General features: G+C 50.5%; 1 protein-coding gene across 2 annotated transcripts in view; it reads left to right on the top strand.

Annotated features, from left to right (window-relative positions):
• Cdh4 (cadherin 4) overlaps positions 1-15256 on the top strand; it is a 451285-nt gene that overhangs the window by 335523 nt on the left and 100506 nt on the right. For both annotated transcript variants that reach the window (XM_060382742.1, XM_060382741.1), the window contains exon 4: positions 9636-9806. In XM_060382742.1, coding sequence (XP_060238725.1) covers positions 9636-9806 — 171 coding nt within the window. The remainder of the gene's footprint in view (positions 1-9635; positions 9807-15256) is intronic.

The following is a 15256-nucleotide window of genomic DNA, read 5'->3' as shown; positions in this document are numbered from 1 at the left end:
ATAAAGTGATTTGTAGACTACCAAAAATCATCAGCGTGCCAGGAGTTAGATAGACAAGGAGCCAACCCCTCAGACCCAGACCCAGACCCAGGCAGCTCTTTGATCTTGGACTCTGACCTCCCACTGGAAGAGAGTAACCCTCTCTTGGTTTAAGATCCCAGCCCTGAGTCCATGGCTGAGTTCTACAGCCTGTTGATAATATTGCAAGGGACATGGTGCTGAATAACCTCTACCCAACCTCTGGTCCAATACTTCATTCCCCTGGGCCCATCCCCCTTATTTATCAGGCCCATCACTCTAGCCCTTGGGCCCGAGACCCTCTTTCTTCTTGGTCCATTACCCTCCCACTTTAAAAGATCTCTTGGTACCCTGCAACATTGAGGCTGCAGTGGCCCAGGGCTTTGCACAGTAGATGTGTGTGCAAGAGGCATGGTGTGCTGCAGCCTGGGGAAGCCGCCAGCAGCTCTAGGTGCTGTGTAGGTCATGAAGCTCATATCTCAGAAGGTAGCGCAAGATGACTTCTCAAAGAGAGTGAAAACACCATAAAAAGTAAGCTGCAAGCGTCTTGGCAAGCCGTGGACAATCTGTCACTATCCTTGGGATCCTCCTGAGGAGAGCAGAGATATCCGTGGTCCTGTGAGTTCAGACTCCATCATGACTCCACCAGTCTGCAGGTCTGGGCTGAATGCGCTGGGACTGGGAGACACACGTGGTGACTGGTTCAGTCTCTTGTGACTGCCAGCCAGTGTTGCTAGAAAGCTGTGAGGGAGAGGACCATGGGAGGAACCATAGCCCCCAGAGCACCAGGCCCCACTTGGCAGGAGTGAGCATCCATGAGCCTCACGTGGTCCATAAAACTGTGTCATTGTATTGTGATGGACTTGGTGATGGACTTGGTGTCCTCAGCTCCTCCCAGTCACTGAACCGTGACAGCCCTCCAGCCCTGACACTGACTGTCTTACTGCTGTGTCTGGCACTACCTCCCTGTCAGTGTAAGTCACAAACTACTGAAGTTCAAGTTTGGGTGACCATCTCAGACTTGAACAGTATCACCACCCTTTGCTTTGTAGATACATGGGCGACAGGAGGCGTGAGGGCTTGTCTAGATACCACGACCAGTTGACTGCGGGGCTTATCTATAGCCAGAGACCTGTGGCCAGGCCCGGGTCACAGACGTGGTGCATTCTTCTGCCACTTGTCATTCGTGTCACTGTCATCATGACACCTCCTGTCATTGTCATAGGCCTCTGGGCAAGGTCACCGGGTCAAGAGCCTGCCCAGATGCGGCCATCCTGCTCCTTGCTCAGCCCACAACACTTTCAGCCTGCCTACACAGTGAGGGCGCTAACACCCTTCCACTCATTATGAAGAATACCATGAGGCACAATGAAGGTGCTTGAGTCTGAACTGGGGTCCCTGCCAGGCAGAGTGACCTGAGCATCCCACCCAGTGATGGACCCCAAAGGGCCGACAGGCCTGCACTGGGGGATGCCAACAGAGGAGATGGTAGCCACTGTGTGGGCCTGCACCTCTTCTATGTGACCACCATCTCTCACACTCCTGCTCACCTACAGCTTTCATGAGGGCTTTTAGATCATCTTAGAGGTGTGTGTGTGTGTGTGACCTCAGAATGCTGAGAAGAACCTCCCAAAGAGAAAGGGGAGTATTCCTGCCTCAGCCTCCAGAGTAGCAAGGACCTGTAGCAAGGCCTGTGCCTTCAGGCCAGCATCTCTTCTGGTGTGTGGAGTGAAAATAAAGCCAGGGTGTCTCCGACTGTACATGCTCATTTCTCTCCAACTCTGGGAGTTTATTCTGAAGGAAAATGTCACGTGTCCCTGGAAGACTCTATGGAAGTGGTGAGGAAGTGGTCATGGCAAAAAAGATTCCCAATGACAGGCCATCGGTGACCCTAAAGCCCACAGGTGTGGGTGCAGAGCCAAGGGTTAAGACATGTGGCTCCCGGTAGTGGACATAACAGCCGGGCTGTGTGTGGTGTCAGGTGGTGGACATGGCAGCCGGGCTGTGTGTGGTGTCAGGTGGTGGACATGGCAGCTGGGCTGTGTGTGGTGCCGCTAAGATAAGGCTGCTCCTGGGCTCCTTCTATATTCTGCACTAGACCTGCAGGAGCCATGGAGGAAGGAGAGGATGGCTTTTGGTCCCATGAACAAGTCCAGGAAGGAGCGATGCATTTTTCCCTTAGGTTCCTGAGTGGATCTAATTAGTCTCTTACTGTGAATGCAGGTTTGTAAAGGTATTTTTATTTATTCTGAAAACAAAGGGAAATTTTGTTTATAGTGTCTCTAACTACACATAAATTTCTTAACTTGGAATACTTTGTTCTCATCCGGGGCATTTGGTGATTCTGGAACCACTCTGGATATTGTGGGTAGAGAATGTGTCTGGTATCATTTTTTGTAATGGCCAAGGATGCTGCCAGCAGTCTGCAGTTTCCAGGGTGGCAGGACTCACAGCCACACTCCTACACTGCACATAGGCATTAGAAGATACTGCGGAACTGCAATTTCCAGCCTCTGCATCAGCTGTCACCTTCAAAAGAATGAGCAGTGAAGGACTGAGACGCATCTTGGGGACACAGTATGAGCTCCAATCTCAGGCCTCCAGGCCTCAGGTCCTCAGACAGCACCAGATTCCACCATTCTATATTATGGTCATGGGTAAATTCAAAGCTGCTTTAGTCAATACTCTGCACACAGTAGGTAGTTTTCACAGAAAGTTCAAGCCCAAACTGGCCTTCCAGATATTCCAGAGGCAATGACAAAATAATCACCCTGCCTTGTTCAGGAAGCCTTCCTGTGCACATCTCAGTGAAATTTCAGCATCTCCCAGTTTTGCAAGTGATTAGAACTAAGTAGCATCCGGCTTCTGGGGCAAGGACGGCATTCATCACCCACCTGGGGCCTTTTCAGAGCAAACCCGTGCGAAAGTGTGTATATAATAGCTATTTGTGAGTGTGAGTGTTCCTCTTGTTTTATTTTGTGTTTGTTAAATGCCAGTTTATTCTGCCTTAGCTGTTCCTTGGCTACTATGGAAACCAGCTAGACGGCTGCAGACAGAAGCCTAACTAAATATTTTAAATGTGTAAGCTTGCAGACAAGCAAAATGGACCCCTCCCAGAGTAACGTTGAAAAAGAAGAGACAAACGGATGTCCTGTACAGAGCAGCTCAATGTTCCTGGAGAAGAGGAAAAGAGGAGGGGAGGAGGAAGAGTTGAGGGGGAGAGAGGAGGGAAGAGGGAAGAGAAGGAGAGAGGAAAAAGATGAGGGGAGAGGCCTAGTTATCTAGTTACCTTCAGTTAAAAGCAATGCCAGGCCCGACAATGGTGGGGAATCCACATCACTCCCCTTACTGCAACAGGTTGGATCTAGCGCCCTGGGAAAGCCGTACACTGAAGGGCTGTGTCTGCTGGTGGAACCCAGGGTAAGCCCATGTCCTCCTGGCCAGCAGGAAGGCCATAGGAAGTCCACATGACTCTACCGCCACCCCCACTTCCACATACCTAAGAGTTATGAATTAGCTGTGCCCCGTCCTCAACCACCATTTTAGCAGAGGCTACATGATGAGGCCGCAGAGCTGCTGTGGAACCCCCTGCCACCACGCAGCTGTGGAAGGCAAACGCAACTAGAAGGTTAGACGGGTGGCCTTATCATCATCACATCATCATCATCATCATCATCATCACTTTGCCTAGTAGTGTGTGTGCACGCATGTGTGTGTGTGTGTGTGTGTGTGTGTGTGTGTGTGTGTGTGTGTGTGTATGTGTGTGTATGGAGTCACAGGACGAGTCTGTGGAATGAGTTCTCTCCTTCCCTCTTCATGTGCATCTTGGTGCATCTAGGAGATGCAGCAAGTTCATTAGCCACTGAGCCATCTTGCTGGCGCCTTCGCCCCTTTCCGTGACTATGACTGTGGAAAGAAATTCTCAACTCCAGGCTCTCCCATCAGTCAACTTTCTCTGCTCATCACAGTTCTGTCTGCAGATCTCCCCCACCTTTGCCATCTCTGTTGTATTTTAATTTAGTACCTTTGCCATGTGGATCAAAGCCAGGGCTGCGTGTATGCTAGGAAAGCATGCTACTGTGAGGCCGCCATCCCAAGTCCTCCTTGCACATTTTTTCTTTGTGACAGGACTACACCAACAGTCCAGGCAGCCACCGAACTTTCAATCCTTCTGCCTCAGCTTGGCAAGTAGCCTGGGACACAGAGCTCCTCTGCCTTCACCCTGGCAGGAGGGGAACCATGGCTCTAAGGTGGGGGTGGGGCTCACACAAACATGCTCAGGCAAGAAGGCAGATCCCCACTTCGCCACTATTACCAATGTTCAATATTTGCTATGTCCTTCCTGACGGAATTTCCTGGTCAGAAGAGCTAAAGAAAGGAAATCGGGTCATGAAAATACCCCTACTTCCTCTTTGCCGCCCCCATAGACTCTCTTTACTCTGTGTCCAGGCAACGATTAGTACTATCTGCTTATGCAGATAAGGACTATAGGGTCCTTATGGAAACCATGTGTCAGCCTTAGGGGTTCACGGGGCTGTGCTGCCAACCAGAGACTTGGGGAATAGAAGCTGAAGACTGCATCTCATGAGGTGAGGTTGGCAATGTGACACTTTTACTAAGATGCTGTGTCCCGGCCCTGTTGTGTGTCCCTTGCGAGCTTCTATAAGCTGCTTTTATAGAATCAGGAAGACTCAGACATATACCATCTTCTCAAAGCTGGGAGGAACTGAAGGTGTTAAAGAGACACCCAGCAGGTGTACCCAGCCCCGATGGGACACTCCATCTCCAAGGTCAGGCTACCCAACCATCCAGTGTTGCAGAGCTGGACCCAGAGAACCTTGAAGCAATCATGTTTCCCTGCTGCAAAATGTGACACTTTCTCTGGGCAGCAATAGGAAAGTCTCTATCCCTTGGGGGAATTTGTACAAGTGTCCAGGAACCTACAACTATACCCAGCTCCTGACCACCCAGCACTGGCTGACCACCCTCCCATGGCTGTAGGGGGTGGGTAAGAACGTATCATTTTCGAGGTCTCAGTCTGCCTGTGGGGGCCATGGCTGAGCTGGGGCACGCCTCTCTTCGAGACCCACACCAGCTGCCATGCCGAGGCCAGAGGCCTGGGATGGGGCCCGCCAGCTCTCTGCATTGCCATGACAAGGAAATTTAGAAAGCATCATCAACATCTACTTGTAAACCAATGCCCACCCACTGAAAACTGGTTCCCGCCCACTGCAAACCAGATCTCTCCCCATCGCAAACCAGGATGATGAGGGCAGACTCATACACACCTGGGACAGGTGTTCAGGAGCTTCTGGTCCCAGGCATGCTGTCACTCACACTACCCTGTGTGGCCTCACCTGAGTGTTCTACACGTAAACCTGCTGACTTTAAAGCCCAGGCTCCTGCTTGATTCCTCGCAAAAGATGGGCAGATTGGACAGCAGGGAACCATGAGAAAAGGTCATTTTCTACATTATATTCTAACTCTGACTCTTTATTATCTTTAAAATAAAATGTAATGAGTGGGGCATGGCGGCACATACCTTTAATCCCAGCCCTTGGGAGGCAGAAACCAGCAGATTGCTGTGAGTTTGAGGCCAGTATGGTCTCTAGGCCAGCTAGGCAATATAGTGAGACCCTGTCTAAAAAAAAAAAAAAAAAAAAAAAAAGGAAAGTGATTATTTAAAACCTGCCCTAGATCAGTGTTGAATTATTCATCCCCGACTTGTGAATGGAGCCTTCAGGGAACTGACTCAGCTTCTTGCTAATATGGCACAGCCCTGGAGACTGCACTGAGAAGCCACAGTCTATCACCCTCATGGTCCCGCTCAGGAAACAACTCTCCTTCCAGGCGGAGGAAGGCCTGGGCAGGACAGAGCCCCGGACACAGAGACAGGGATGTGGGGTAACTTACAGTCAGCTGCGGGCAAGGGGAGGATGAGCCCACTGCGTTCGTCTCCAAATACAGATTCAACTCTAACACAGTGAGTGGGAGCCTCAACCTTCCAGGGGAAATCCCCAGGCTGCCACCGTTCATACGCCTCCCTCTTGTCCTTTTTAATTCACTTCTCACCTCTTCCCTGAAATGATAGCCTGTGTGTCCTCAAGCTTGAACATCTTGCCATTGTGCTGCAAGAGGGAGAGAGGGAAGATGCCTACATTTGAGATGGATCCATAAAGCCTACCAAGAAGGCTCCAAGACCACTTGATATGGAAGGACTGTCAGACCCCCATCCCAGCCCTTCCCAGGATACTTCACGCGCACGCACACACACACACACACACACAAGCAGGCAGACAGGTGAGCTCGCACACATGCAGGCACACAGGTGCACATACACACATATTTACAGAACAAGGATGCACATTCCACCAGCGAATTGCATCATGGCCCAGCCCATGAGCACTCAGGATGCCATTTGTGTTTAAAAGGCCGATGTCCAGGCATAAGATATGGCTTAGCTGTTAAAGCAGTTTCCCTGCAAGCATGACAACTTGAGGTTAATTATCAGAGTTCATATTTAAAAAAAAAAAGAAAAAGAAAAAGAAAAAAGGTAAGTATGGTGGTAGAGCGCCTGTGATCCCAGCATTTTGGAGGCAGAAGCTGGAGGATCTCAAGTTCGAGACCAGCCTGGGCTATGTAAGATCCTAGTTCAAGGAAAGAGAGAAGAAAGAGGGAGGAGGAAAGGGAGGGGAAATCAAACAGATTTAGAGCTGTGAGTCTGAATGCTGACTAACTCGTGCCTTGGAATCACGTGGTCCCAGGCTGGCCTACCTCCTACATAATCCACTGCCTCAGTCAGCCCAAAGCATGGGCAGGTCCTAGAACCTGGGATCAAGGAGAGGAAAGGTCTCGGCTGCAGCAAACTTGTCACAGACTTACCTGAGGCAGAGAGGTGGGGCAGGGCTAGCTGTAAGATTCTAGGTCAGTGGTTCTCAACTTTCCTAATGCTACAACCTTTTAATACAGTTCCTCATGCTGTGATGACCCCCAAACACAAAATTACTTCATTGCTACTTCATCACTGTAATTTTGCTACCGTTATGAATTATAATATAAAGATCTGATGTGCAGGATATCTGATATGCGACCCCTGGAGCCTGGGATACTGCAGGCCTGATTTCTCCTCTTCCATCACCTGCTCACCTTCTATGCAGCTATCTTAAGGTCCAGCAGCAAGGGACACAGTGAGGCTTTCCCCTTGAAGCTATGTGCCCACAAAGCAGCCACAGTGGTTGCGAGCAAGACTATGGTTCAAGGCCAGCTGAGAAGGAACAAGAGAGTGAGGATGTTAGACAGGAGGTCCAGGGACATTAAAGACACTGAGATGTAGAAACTGGGCAAGAAACAGCCCTCAGAAGAGTCCAGGCAAATATTCATGTGGACAGCTCTGCTTCTGTGTGTGTACCAGTCATGTGTACACATGCAGAGTGTCACACAGATTCGGATGTACTCTGCAATGCTTAGAAACAACAGAGAAGCTCACCTCCCCCTTATCCATCACCCAGCCGCCATCCCACAGAAATGCAGAGAAGAGAATCAGCAGGTGTCCACAGATAGGAGGAATTGCTGGGGAAAGAGGAAGCATCACCCAAAACAAGCAGATCTCCTCATTCGTGTTCTGTGCCATGTTCTGAAAGGGCCCGGATGCTCATATGTCTAGGAGAACGTGCCTTTCCCGCCAGGCTGGCCGCTAATTGCCTTCCACGGTTTTCTCCCAGAGCGGTGGGTGCTTCTCCCAGGCAGAAGCCTGCGCAGGTCTGGCATTGACTTTCACCAGATTTTGTTATTACATTTGTCTCACAGCTTTAAAACAGTAGCAAATATGTGCAATTTATTTAAACAACACTTGGGAAATTAACGCCGTGCAAGCTCTTTCTAAGCAAATGAAGATAAAGCCTGGTGTTTAAGAGGATGTTGTGAGAGGTGCTTGGAGTTTCCCGTCTGCAATTAGAGGCCTCAGCAGTAGCAGCTACTGTTGGAGAGGCACCTCCGAGTAAGTCAGCCTTTGGGCCCTGCCTCGCCACATGCTAGGAGCACTGAGGACACGTGAAATTCCTTCCCCAAGGCAGGCCACTTCGCAGATGTGCTCTGTGAGAGAACAACCAGGGTATAGGGGCGGTGGCTGCAGGCTTGTGATTCCAGCTCTTCTGAAGGTAGAGGCAGGCAGATGACTAGTCCAAAGCCTGCCTGCGCTATAGTGTGAGTCCCTATCTTAAAATTAAAATAAAATAAAAATAAAGAGGAGGACAGAGGTCAGGGTTAGATCCCCTGCTTAGCATGCATAAGGCCTAGGTTTGTGCCTAATGTTGGAAAAACAATCCCTTTCCTTCCAGAGGTACCTGGGACAGGTGAGCCTCGCAGCTGGGGCTTGTGAATATGCACGTGTGTCTGAAAACCAACCATGTCTCTCACCCAAGGACTCGATAGACAGAATCACCCAGCCCACCCCTGAGCTGTCCAGTCCCAGGACTGAGGAATGAGTGTTTCTAACGAGGTCCTCAGTATGCAGGCGCAGGTGTGGGTCCAGCCCAGAACACAAGCCCCATCCTCTCCTGCTCCCAGCAGGTTTAAGAGACAACCTGGGGGCAGCGAGTCAAGCCTCAGTGCCCACCTCTACCATGGGAATATGGATCGCTTCCATCCCACTGCACAGCCCTGGTGAACATAGGAAAAAAAAGAAAAACGATGCCACTCCACAGGATTCAGAAAGTGAAAGCCAGAAGTTGGGAGGCTGAGGCAGGGGCATTGCTGTAAGTTCAACTGAGTTCCAAGTCAGTTGGGACTAGAACATGTAACAGTGTCCATCCACAGGGCCTACTGTCTGTCCGCAGGGCCGGCTGTCTGTCCACAGGGCCGACACTGAGGCTGTTTGTCTGCAGGGTCACGACTAACCCACCAAGTGGGTGCTCAGGCTCTCACAACTTCAACCATGTCGGGAGCTCAGCCAAAGGGGATTCCACCATGCCAATGAGTTGAGACAGGAAACACATCACTTGTCCTTTAACCCACTCAGTGCTCAGTCTGTTGCACAAAGCCTACAACCCACTCGTCTCCCACCCCTAACAAATGTCTTAGTTCGTGTTGGGAACAAACTTGCCTCTGGGAACGAACTTGCTTCATCCTGTCAGTTTGACAAGTTAAAGGGCGTATTACTCTAATTTGCATTTTTGATTCATGGAAGATGTAACAAGTGTATGGACAGTCAGCACCTGTTGTGGTATAAGCTACATGTGCATGTTCTTTCCTTATTATGAAAGATATTAGTAGTTTACAAGAGCTCTTTACATAGGGGCTAGTGTTCATTTGTGACTTTTCTTTTGAATCACGTTGCTTAGCACAAAGTCATGGGCTCCATCCCCAGAACCAAAGGAATGTAAAATAATGAAAACCCCTTATCCACATCCATTAAGGAGTTTTATGGGGGGGGGGAAGGGAGCTTTATGGGCTCCTTTCTGTGGTTTCTACTTCTTCTATCTAATTCCACAACATACAAGACCTTCACCCAACTCCAGTGTCCCCTAACTTTTCCGTACCAATAGGGGTGACCACAGATCCTCCTAACAGCTGTCCCTGTATAAAAGCCTAACCTGGCTTCTCTGACTCTTCTCCTTTAGAAAGGGAAGACAGTGGCCCTGGACCCCTCTCAGCCCCCAAAGGACACACTGCTGCCGTGGCCCCAACATCAGAGCTCCAGTGGGCTGAGGAGGCAGAAGCGAGACTGGGTCATCCCGCCCATCAACGTGCCTGAGAACTCTCGTGGACCCTTCCCCCAGCAGCTCGTCAGGGTAAGTGGGCCTCAGCTGCTCATGAGGCTGGTCTGGAGACATCTCTTCCGGACACTCTGAAGCCAGGGCAGGTTTGGGGATGTGGAAGGTGCTATCCAGTAAAGAAATGGGAAGAGCAAAGGCCTCTCTTCCTCCAGGCCCTCTCTGGTCACAGTAACTCCTCTGGGGATTATTTACATCTCGTCTGTGGAAGCTTGTGTTGTTCAGGCTATGTCCTTTGGCCTCTGGCACCTGGCTGTGATGTGTGTTTTTCCCTGTGGGGCACCTGCACATCTGTGACAATGGTCACCATGATGAAATGCAGGGACATGATCCTGGAGAAGCCCTGTGGAAATGAGGTTCTGCGATGTTGCAAGGGTCATGGATGGCCAGAGTATGCAGGAGGCGTGTATTCCCAGGCCGGTTCTGTTGTGTGTTGTGTGTGTTTCGCATGCCGATATCACCAGTGCCCATAGCTCTTTAGGTTGCTACCATCAACCCCAGCAGATTTCCTAGTCCTATCCAAGGGTGACAGGGACACGTGTGTGAGTGTGTGTATGTTTGTGTGTGTGTGTGTCACAGAAAAACTCTGGCGTTGGTTCATGCAGCACACGCCCAGGGGGACAGTATGGCAATCTCCTCTGTGCTCACTCTGACCACCGGGGCGTGAGGATTTCCTGAGTGGACACAGCCCCGGAACTGCCCAGCTGAGCTGGGAATTGCCCTGTGAGTCAGAGTTAAGGCCTGCAGGGAGCTGTTGAGGATGGAAACCCTGTAGGGCCTCAGCTCCTGGCTGTTGGCCGACCTGCTGTCCACACTGGCTGCTAGGACGAGGCTGATGCCAGCCCTGTGTTCCTCACCCTGTACACAAGCCTCAGCCCTCCCCAGATGGTGGCTGCATCTGGTGATGGCTTGTGATGTCGTTTGCTGAGGGGTTTTCTCGAAGTCTTTCATTTTTAATATAAACCAATTTGTTCTGAAAGAAGTTTCATCCAGCCGTGCCTGCGACACCGTGCTGTGTCGTGTGGAAGGCGGCTATGGGGAACATGGCTGCTGCCGACTCAGGGAAAACCACCCAGAGCATCCCCGAGCCTCAGTGTGAGCCCAGGGGAGGCCATGGGAACAGCAGAGTGTCACAGAGATACACCAGGGCACAGCAGACAGGTGGAAAGGAGAAGGGAGGGAGGGGAGCTGTACCGCTCAGCCCAGCCTTTCTTCCTCAGAGCTGACTCGCTCTTCTGAGACGGGCTCTTTAGGGCACAGGTGTGAACTGAGTGTGCCCCAGGCAGCATACAAAAACGGGGTATGGCTGTGTGCCCATCAAACCAAATTCCCAAAAATAAGTGGCAAGCAGAGTGACAACTCCTAGATTGACAGCTGCCAATCAGATCCATGCCCTGCCTCCAGGATGGTCTAAGTCATTCTCGTGGGCAGTGAGTGACTGAGTGAGTGACTGAGTGAGTGAGTGAGTGAGTGAGTGAGTGAGTGAGTGACAGGCATGTGCTGGGGGCTCTGCTTTGCTCACATCTGAAAGATGTGTTCAGGAAGGATTTGGGGAGAGCTCAGGAGCACCGAAGCATCCCTAAATCCTTGGTCTTTGTCCTACACCCATATCTACAGACCTACAGGGAAAACATAACAAGACTATAGGAGGCCCCTGTGGGCAGAGCCCCCAGAAAGTACTACCTGTATGCCACAGGGCACCATGGTGGGGGTGGGGTCTCCGATGCTGCCTGCCCTCCTCTGCTGGGCCTGGAGGAGAAGACCCTTGGAACACTCGAGACCTGCATGGTTGTGTCAATGGTCTGGGATGGCCAGGCGGAGTTGGAGCTGAGGGAATGGCCACTTCCTCCCAACCAGCAGAGGTCTGGCTCCACTGTCAGCTGGAGACCTCTCTTCTCAGGGAGGAGCAATTAGTGTTGAGCTCACAGCATGTCTGAAGGTATCTATGTGGCCGTGGATGGCTGGAGGGACTGCTGAATAGTCTGTCCTCTGAATAGGCAGTCTGTCCTCTGCTGGCTACATAGACATAGGGAACGTGGCTGGAGATAGTGGCAGGCAGCAGAAGCTGGCGGTGCCAGCTGCTGAGGCCGGGATGCTAAGCGTCTAAACCTGTGAGGAGAATAATGAAACAGTGTTTTGACTGTATACACAGCAGCCTACCTCATATACCTCATACATGCACACATGCATAACATATAGCAACCCACTTCATAAATACACACATACAGAAACCTAATTCATACATACATTCCCACTTCCTGCATAGGTACATAAACGTACGCACACCCAGCCCACCTTATGTATGACCCAAATACACCAGCCCATTTCAAACACATACAGAAGCCCGTTTTACACACACGCGTGCACACTGGCCCGCTACATGCATCCATGCACTCACACACATACACACCACACCATTCACACAACCACACCCACGTCATGCTCTCGTTTTCGGTTCCTGACTCTCACAGAGTGTGGATAGCTATTCTGTGGTGTTTCATCCGCAGGAAGCCCATGAGTTTCCTGTCGGTGTTCCAGGGCAGGGCTCCAAAAGCCCACATCAGAGCATGAATGCAGCTTGATGGGCAGGCAGCAGAGCTGGCACACTCAGAGGTTCAGCTGGAATTAGCTGCAGTTCCGTGCTCATTAAGGCATTTCATTCTGATAAAATATGTTAAATGAAAATGTGGGTGGAAGAAGAGGCAGAATGTTCTTCCCCAACCTCGGTTAATTGCAGGCTTTTTCCTTGGAAGGAAGAGTGCGCCTCTTTCTAAGTGTTCACTCTCTACCACATAGAGCACAGATCACTTGTGTGGACAGGAAAGCCTGGTGAGAACAGTGGCTCTTACCAGCTAGGAGGCTGAGCCATAGAGGTGCACAATAGGAGCTGAGCCATGTGGGCCCACGTGAGCTGAGTCACAGCAGTCCGTGGTAAAGCAAGGGCTGAGCCACACAGGTAAATGGCAAAGCACTGCTGAACCACGCAGGTCCATGGCAAAGTACATTCGGCCGTGGTGGAGCATCATGACTCAGCAACTGAGGCGGCTGAGCTACACAGGCTTATAGCAAAGTCCGGCATGATTGCACAGATTCCACCATGGGCGCTAGCCCACAGTCTCAGGTCAGTGCTCATGAGGAGTGGCAGTGGCCTTGGGGAGACATTACCCATCAAGTCCCAGCCAGCTTTTCTTCTCAGAAGGAGGATGTGTGACTTAGAGCAAGGTGCACGCAGGAGCCTATGTAAATGGCTGGGTTCCTAGTTTGGCACACCTGAGAGATGGTGGGTTCTTTAGGAGATAGAGGGTAGAGAGCTATGCAAGGGGTGGCATTTGAAGGGCACAGTGTCTGTCACAGGTGACACTGGCATCTTCCATACCCACTGGGCTATCAGTCGACAGCCTCCAACATCATACACTAGTGCCACCAAGACCCCAAAATCACAGAGCTCATTGGTCAGGAACAGGGACCTCCAAAAGTCAGGGGTCAAATGACCCTTTCATCGTCATAGGTATTATCACAAGTATTCATTAGAGGAGGAAGCAATGAGCAGCCACTGAGCCACCCTGGAAAGCTCCCGAGGAACTGTGGGAAGCTTTGGGACAATGTCCCTAGACCAGAACCCCAGTACAGGCCTGGACAGTGTGGGGCACCCTTTCCTTTTGAAGATTCAAAGGCAAGAACAGACAGCTCTTCTTCCATGGCGGTCCAGAAACACCAGACATCGGCTTTCTGCTTGTCCCTGCCGACTGGGCTCCATGTGGTGCTGACGGCTCCTAACAGGATGTCAGCACAAGCTTTGAAAGCCACTCACTGCTCAGACATGCTCATGAGGTTTGACTGCTGGCAAGATTCAGGGGAGGATAAAACGGGACTTGTAGAAAGAGGACTATTCCGCAACTGAATCTAATAAAAATTCAGAATTTGTTAACTGGGGAGGTTGTCCACGGCGGCAGCACAAATTGACTGGAGACAAGCAGGAGGAAAGCTGTGTTCTTGGGGGACAAGTCATTTAATTTTGGAAACTGATATTTGAGGAGACAAGAAGCCATGCAAATCAGTCCTTGGGGCCCCTGCTAGAAAGCGAGCCCCAGAAATAGCTGCGGTCGAGACTGGAGGGACGTTGCCACAAAACCACTCTGTGCAGGGACAGTGCCCTGCAGAAGGTGACAAAGGCAGAGTCTACCGCGGAGGGGTCACAAGCAGCTGTGAAGGAAGCTCGCAGCAGTCATCTGATCCGACGCTGACAGCCACAAGTAGATAACCAGATGGAGGCTGAGTGTTTCCTTTTCCGCTTCTGTGTGTATAGTGTGCAGGTGTGGGCACACATGTAGGAACATACACACATGTGCCACTTTCAAGGATGAAAAGGCAGGAGGGGAGGTGGAGAGACAGCTACCTAGTCCACGCTAGCTGCTCTTGCAGAGGACCTGGATTCAGTTCCCATCACCCACACGGAGGCTCACAATAATCTATAACTTCGGTTCCATGGGATTTGATGTCCTCTTTTATCATGTGTCCTGCAGGCACATGATACACATAAACTCACACAGGCAAACACAAAGATAGATGGATGATAGGCTAGATAGACAAACAGATGGACGAATGGACAGATGGATGATAGATGAATGGATGGATGGATAGATACATGGATAGATATATACATAGATAGATATATACATACACATACACAGATAAATAGATACATAGATGGATAGATAATAGATACATAGATACATAGATGGATAGATAAATACACAGATAGGTAGGTAGGTAGGCAGGCAGACAGACTGACTGACAGATAATAGACAGACAGATTTGATTTTTCCTTTTTAATTTTATTTATTTATTCGCTTTATATCCTAGTTGCAACCCTCCTTCTCTCCTCTCAGCATCCGCCCCCCCCCCAGGTTTGTTTTTTTTAAAGGTAGAAAAAAGCATGGAAGGCACAATAGGGCCTGGCCTGGGGTGGGGGGGGGGAGGGGTAGATAATACTAGTACAAGCATGAGCAAAGCATACAGAGAGACTTCCCCAGTGGGAAGGGGTTCGAAGACGGTATCTGAATTTGTCTGCCAGAGACAAACGTCTGTGTGTTTGCTGATGGAGCTCCCCTTTCTGCTCAAAATTGGCTGTTTGGTGCTACTGCAGGGGCTTGGATAATCTAGACCAAAAAAAGGGGGGGGAGGGACTGATTGGTTCTTGTCACAGGAACTCCACCTCTTACCCCATATCCATAGGAGGTGTGAAAGCTCCAACAGAGAGTTCCCTCCAGCAGGAAAAAGCCATCAAGTCTGAAGTAGCCGTCTAAATACGTTTGTCTACCTACAACCTCTTCTTCCTGTCTGTGTATGACTCCTCCTCCCTCGGTTCCTTTTGCCATTCCATTGTCCTCAGGAAACTTGTCTCAGAAGCCACCAAGGCCTTGGCACACCTAGCTCCAGGAGGGGTCAAGTGCCTCTAACTTGCTTAT

Source organism: Meriones unguiculatus, chromosome 4 (assembly GCF_030254825.1).
Source record: "Meriones unguiculatus strain TT.TT164.6M chromosome 4, Bangor_MerUng_6.1, whole genome shotgun sequence".
Taxonomy (NCBI): Eukaryota; Metazoa; Chordata; class Mammalia; order Rodentia; family Muridae; genus Meriones; species Meriones unguiculatus.
The sequence above is the reverse complement of the archived record's forward strand: the minus strand, read 5'-3'. Positions and strand labels throughout refer to the sequence as shown.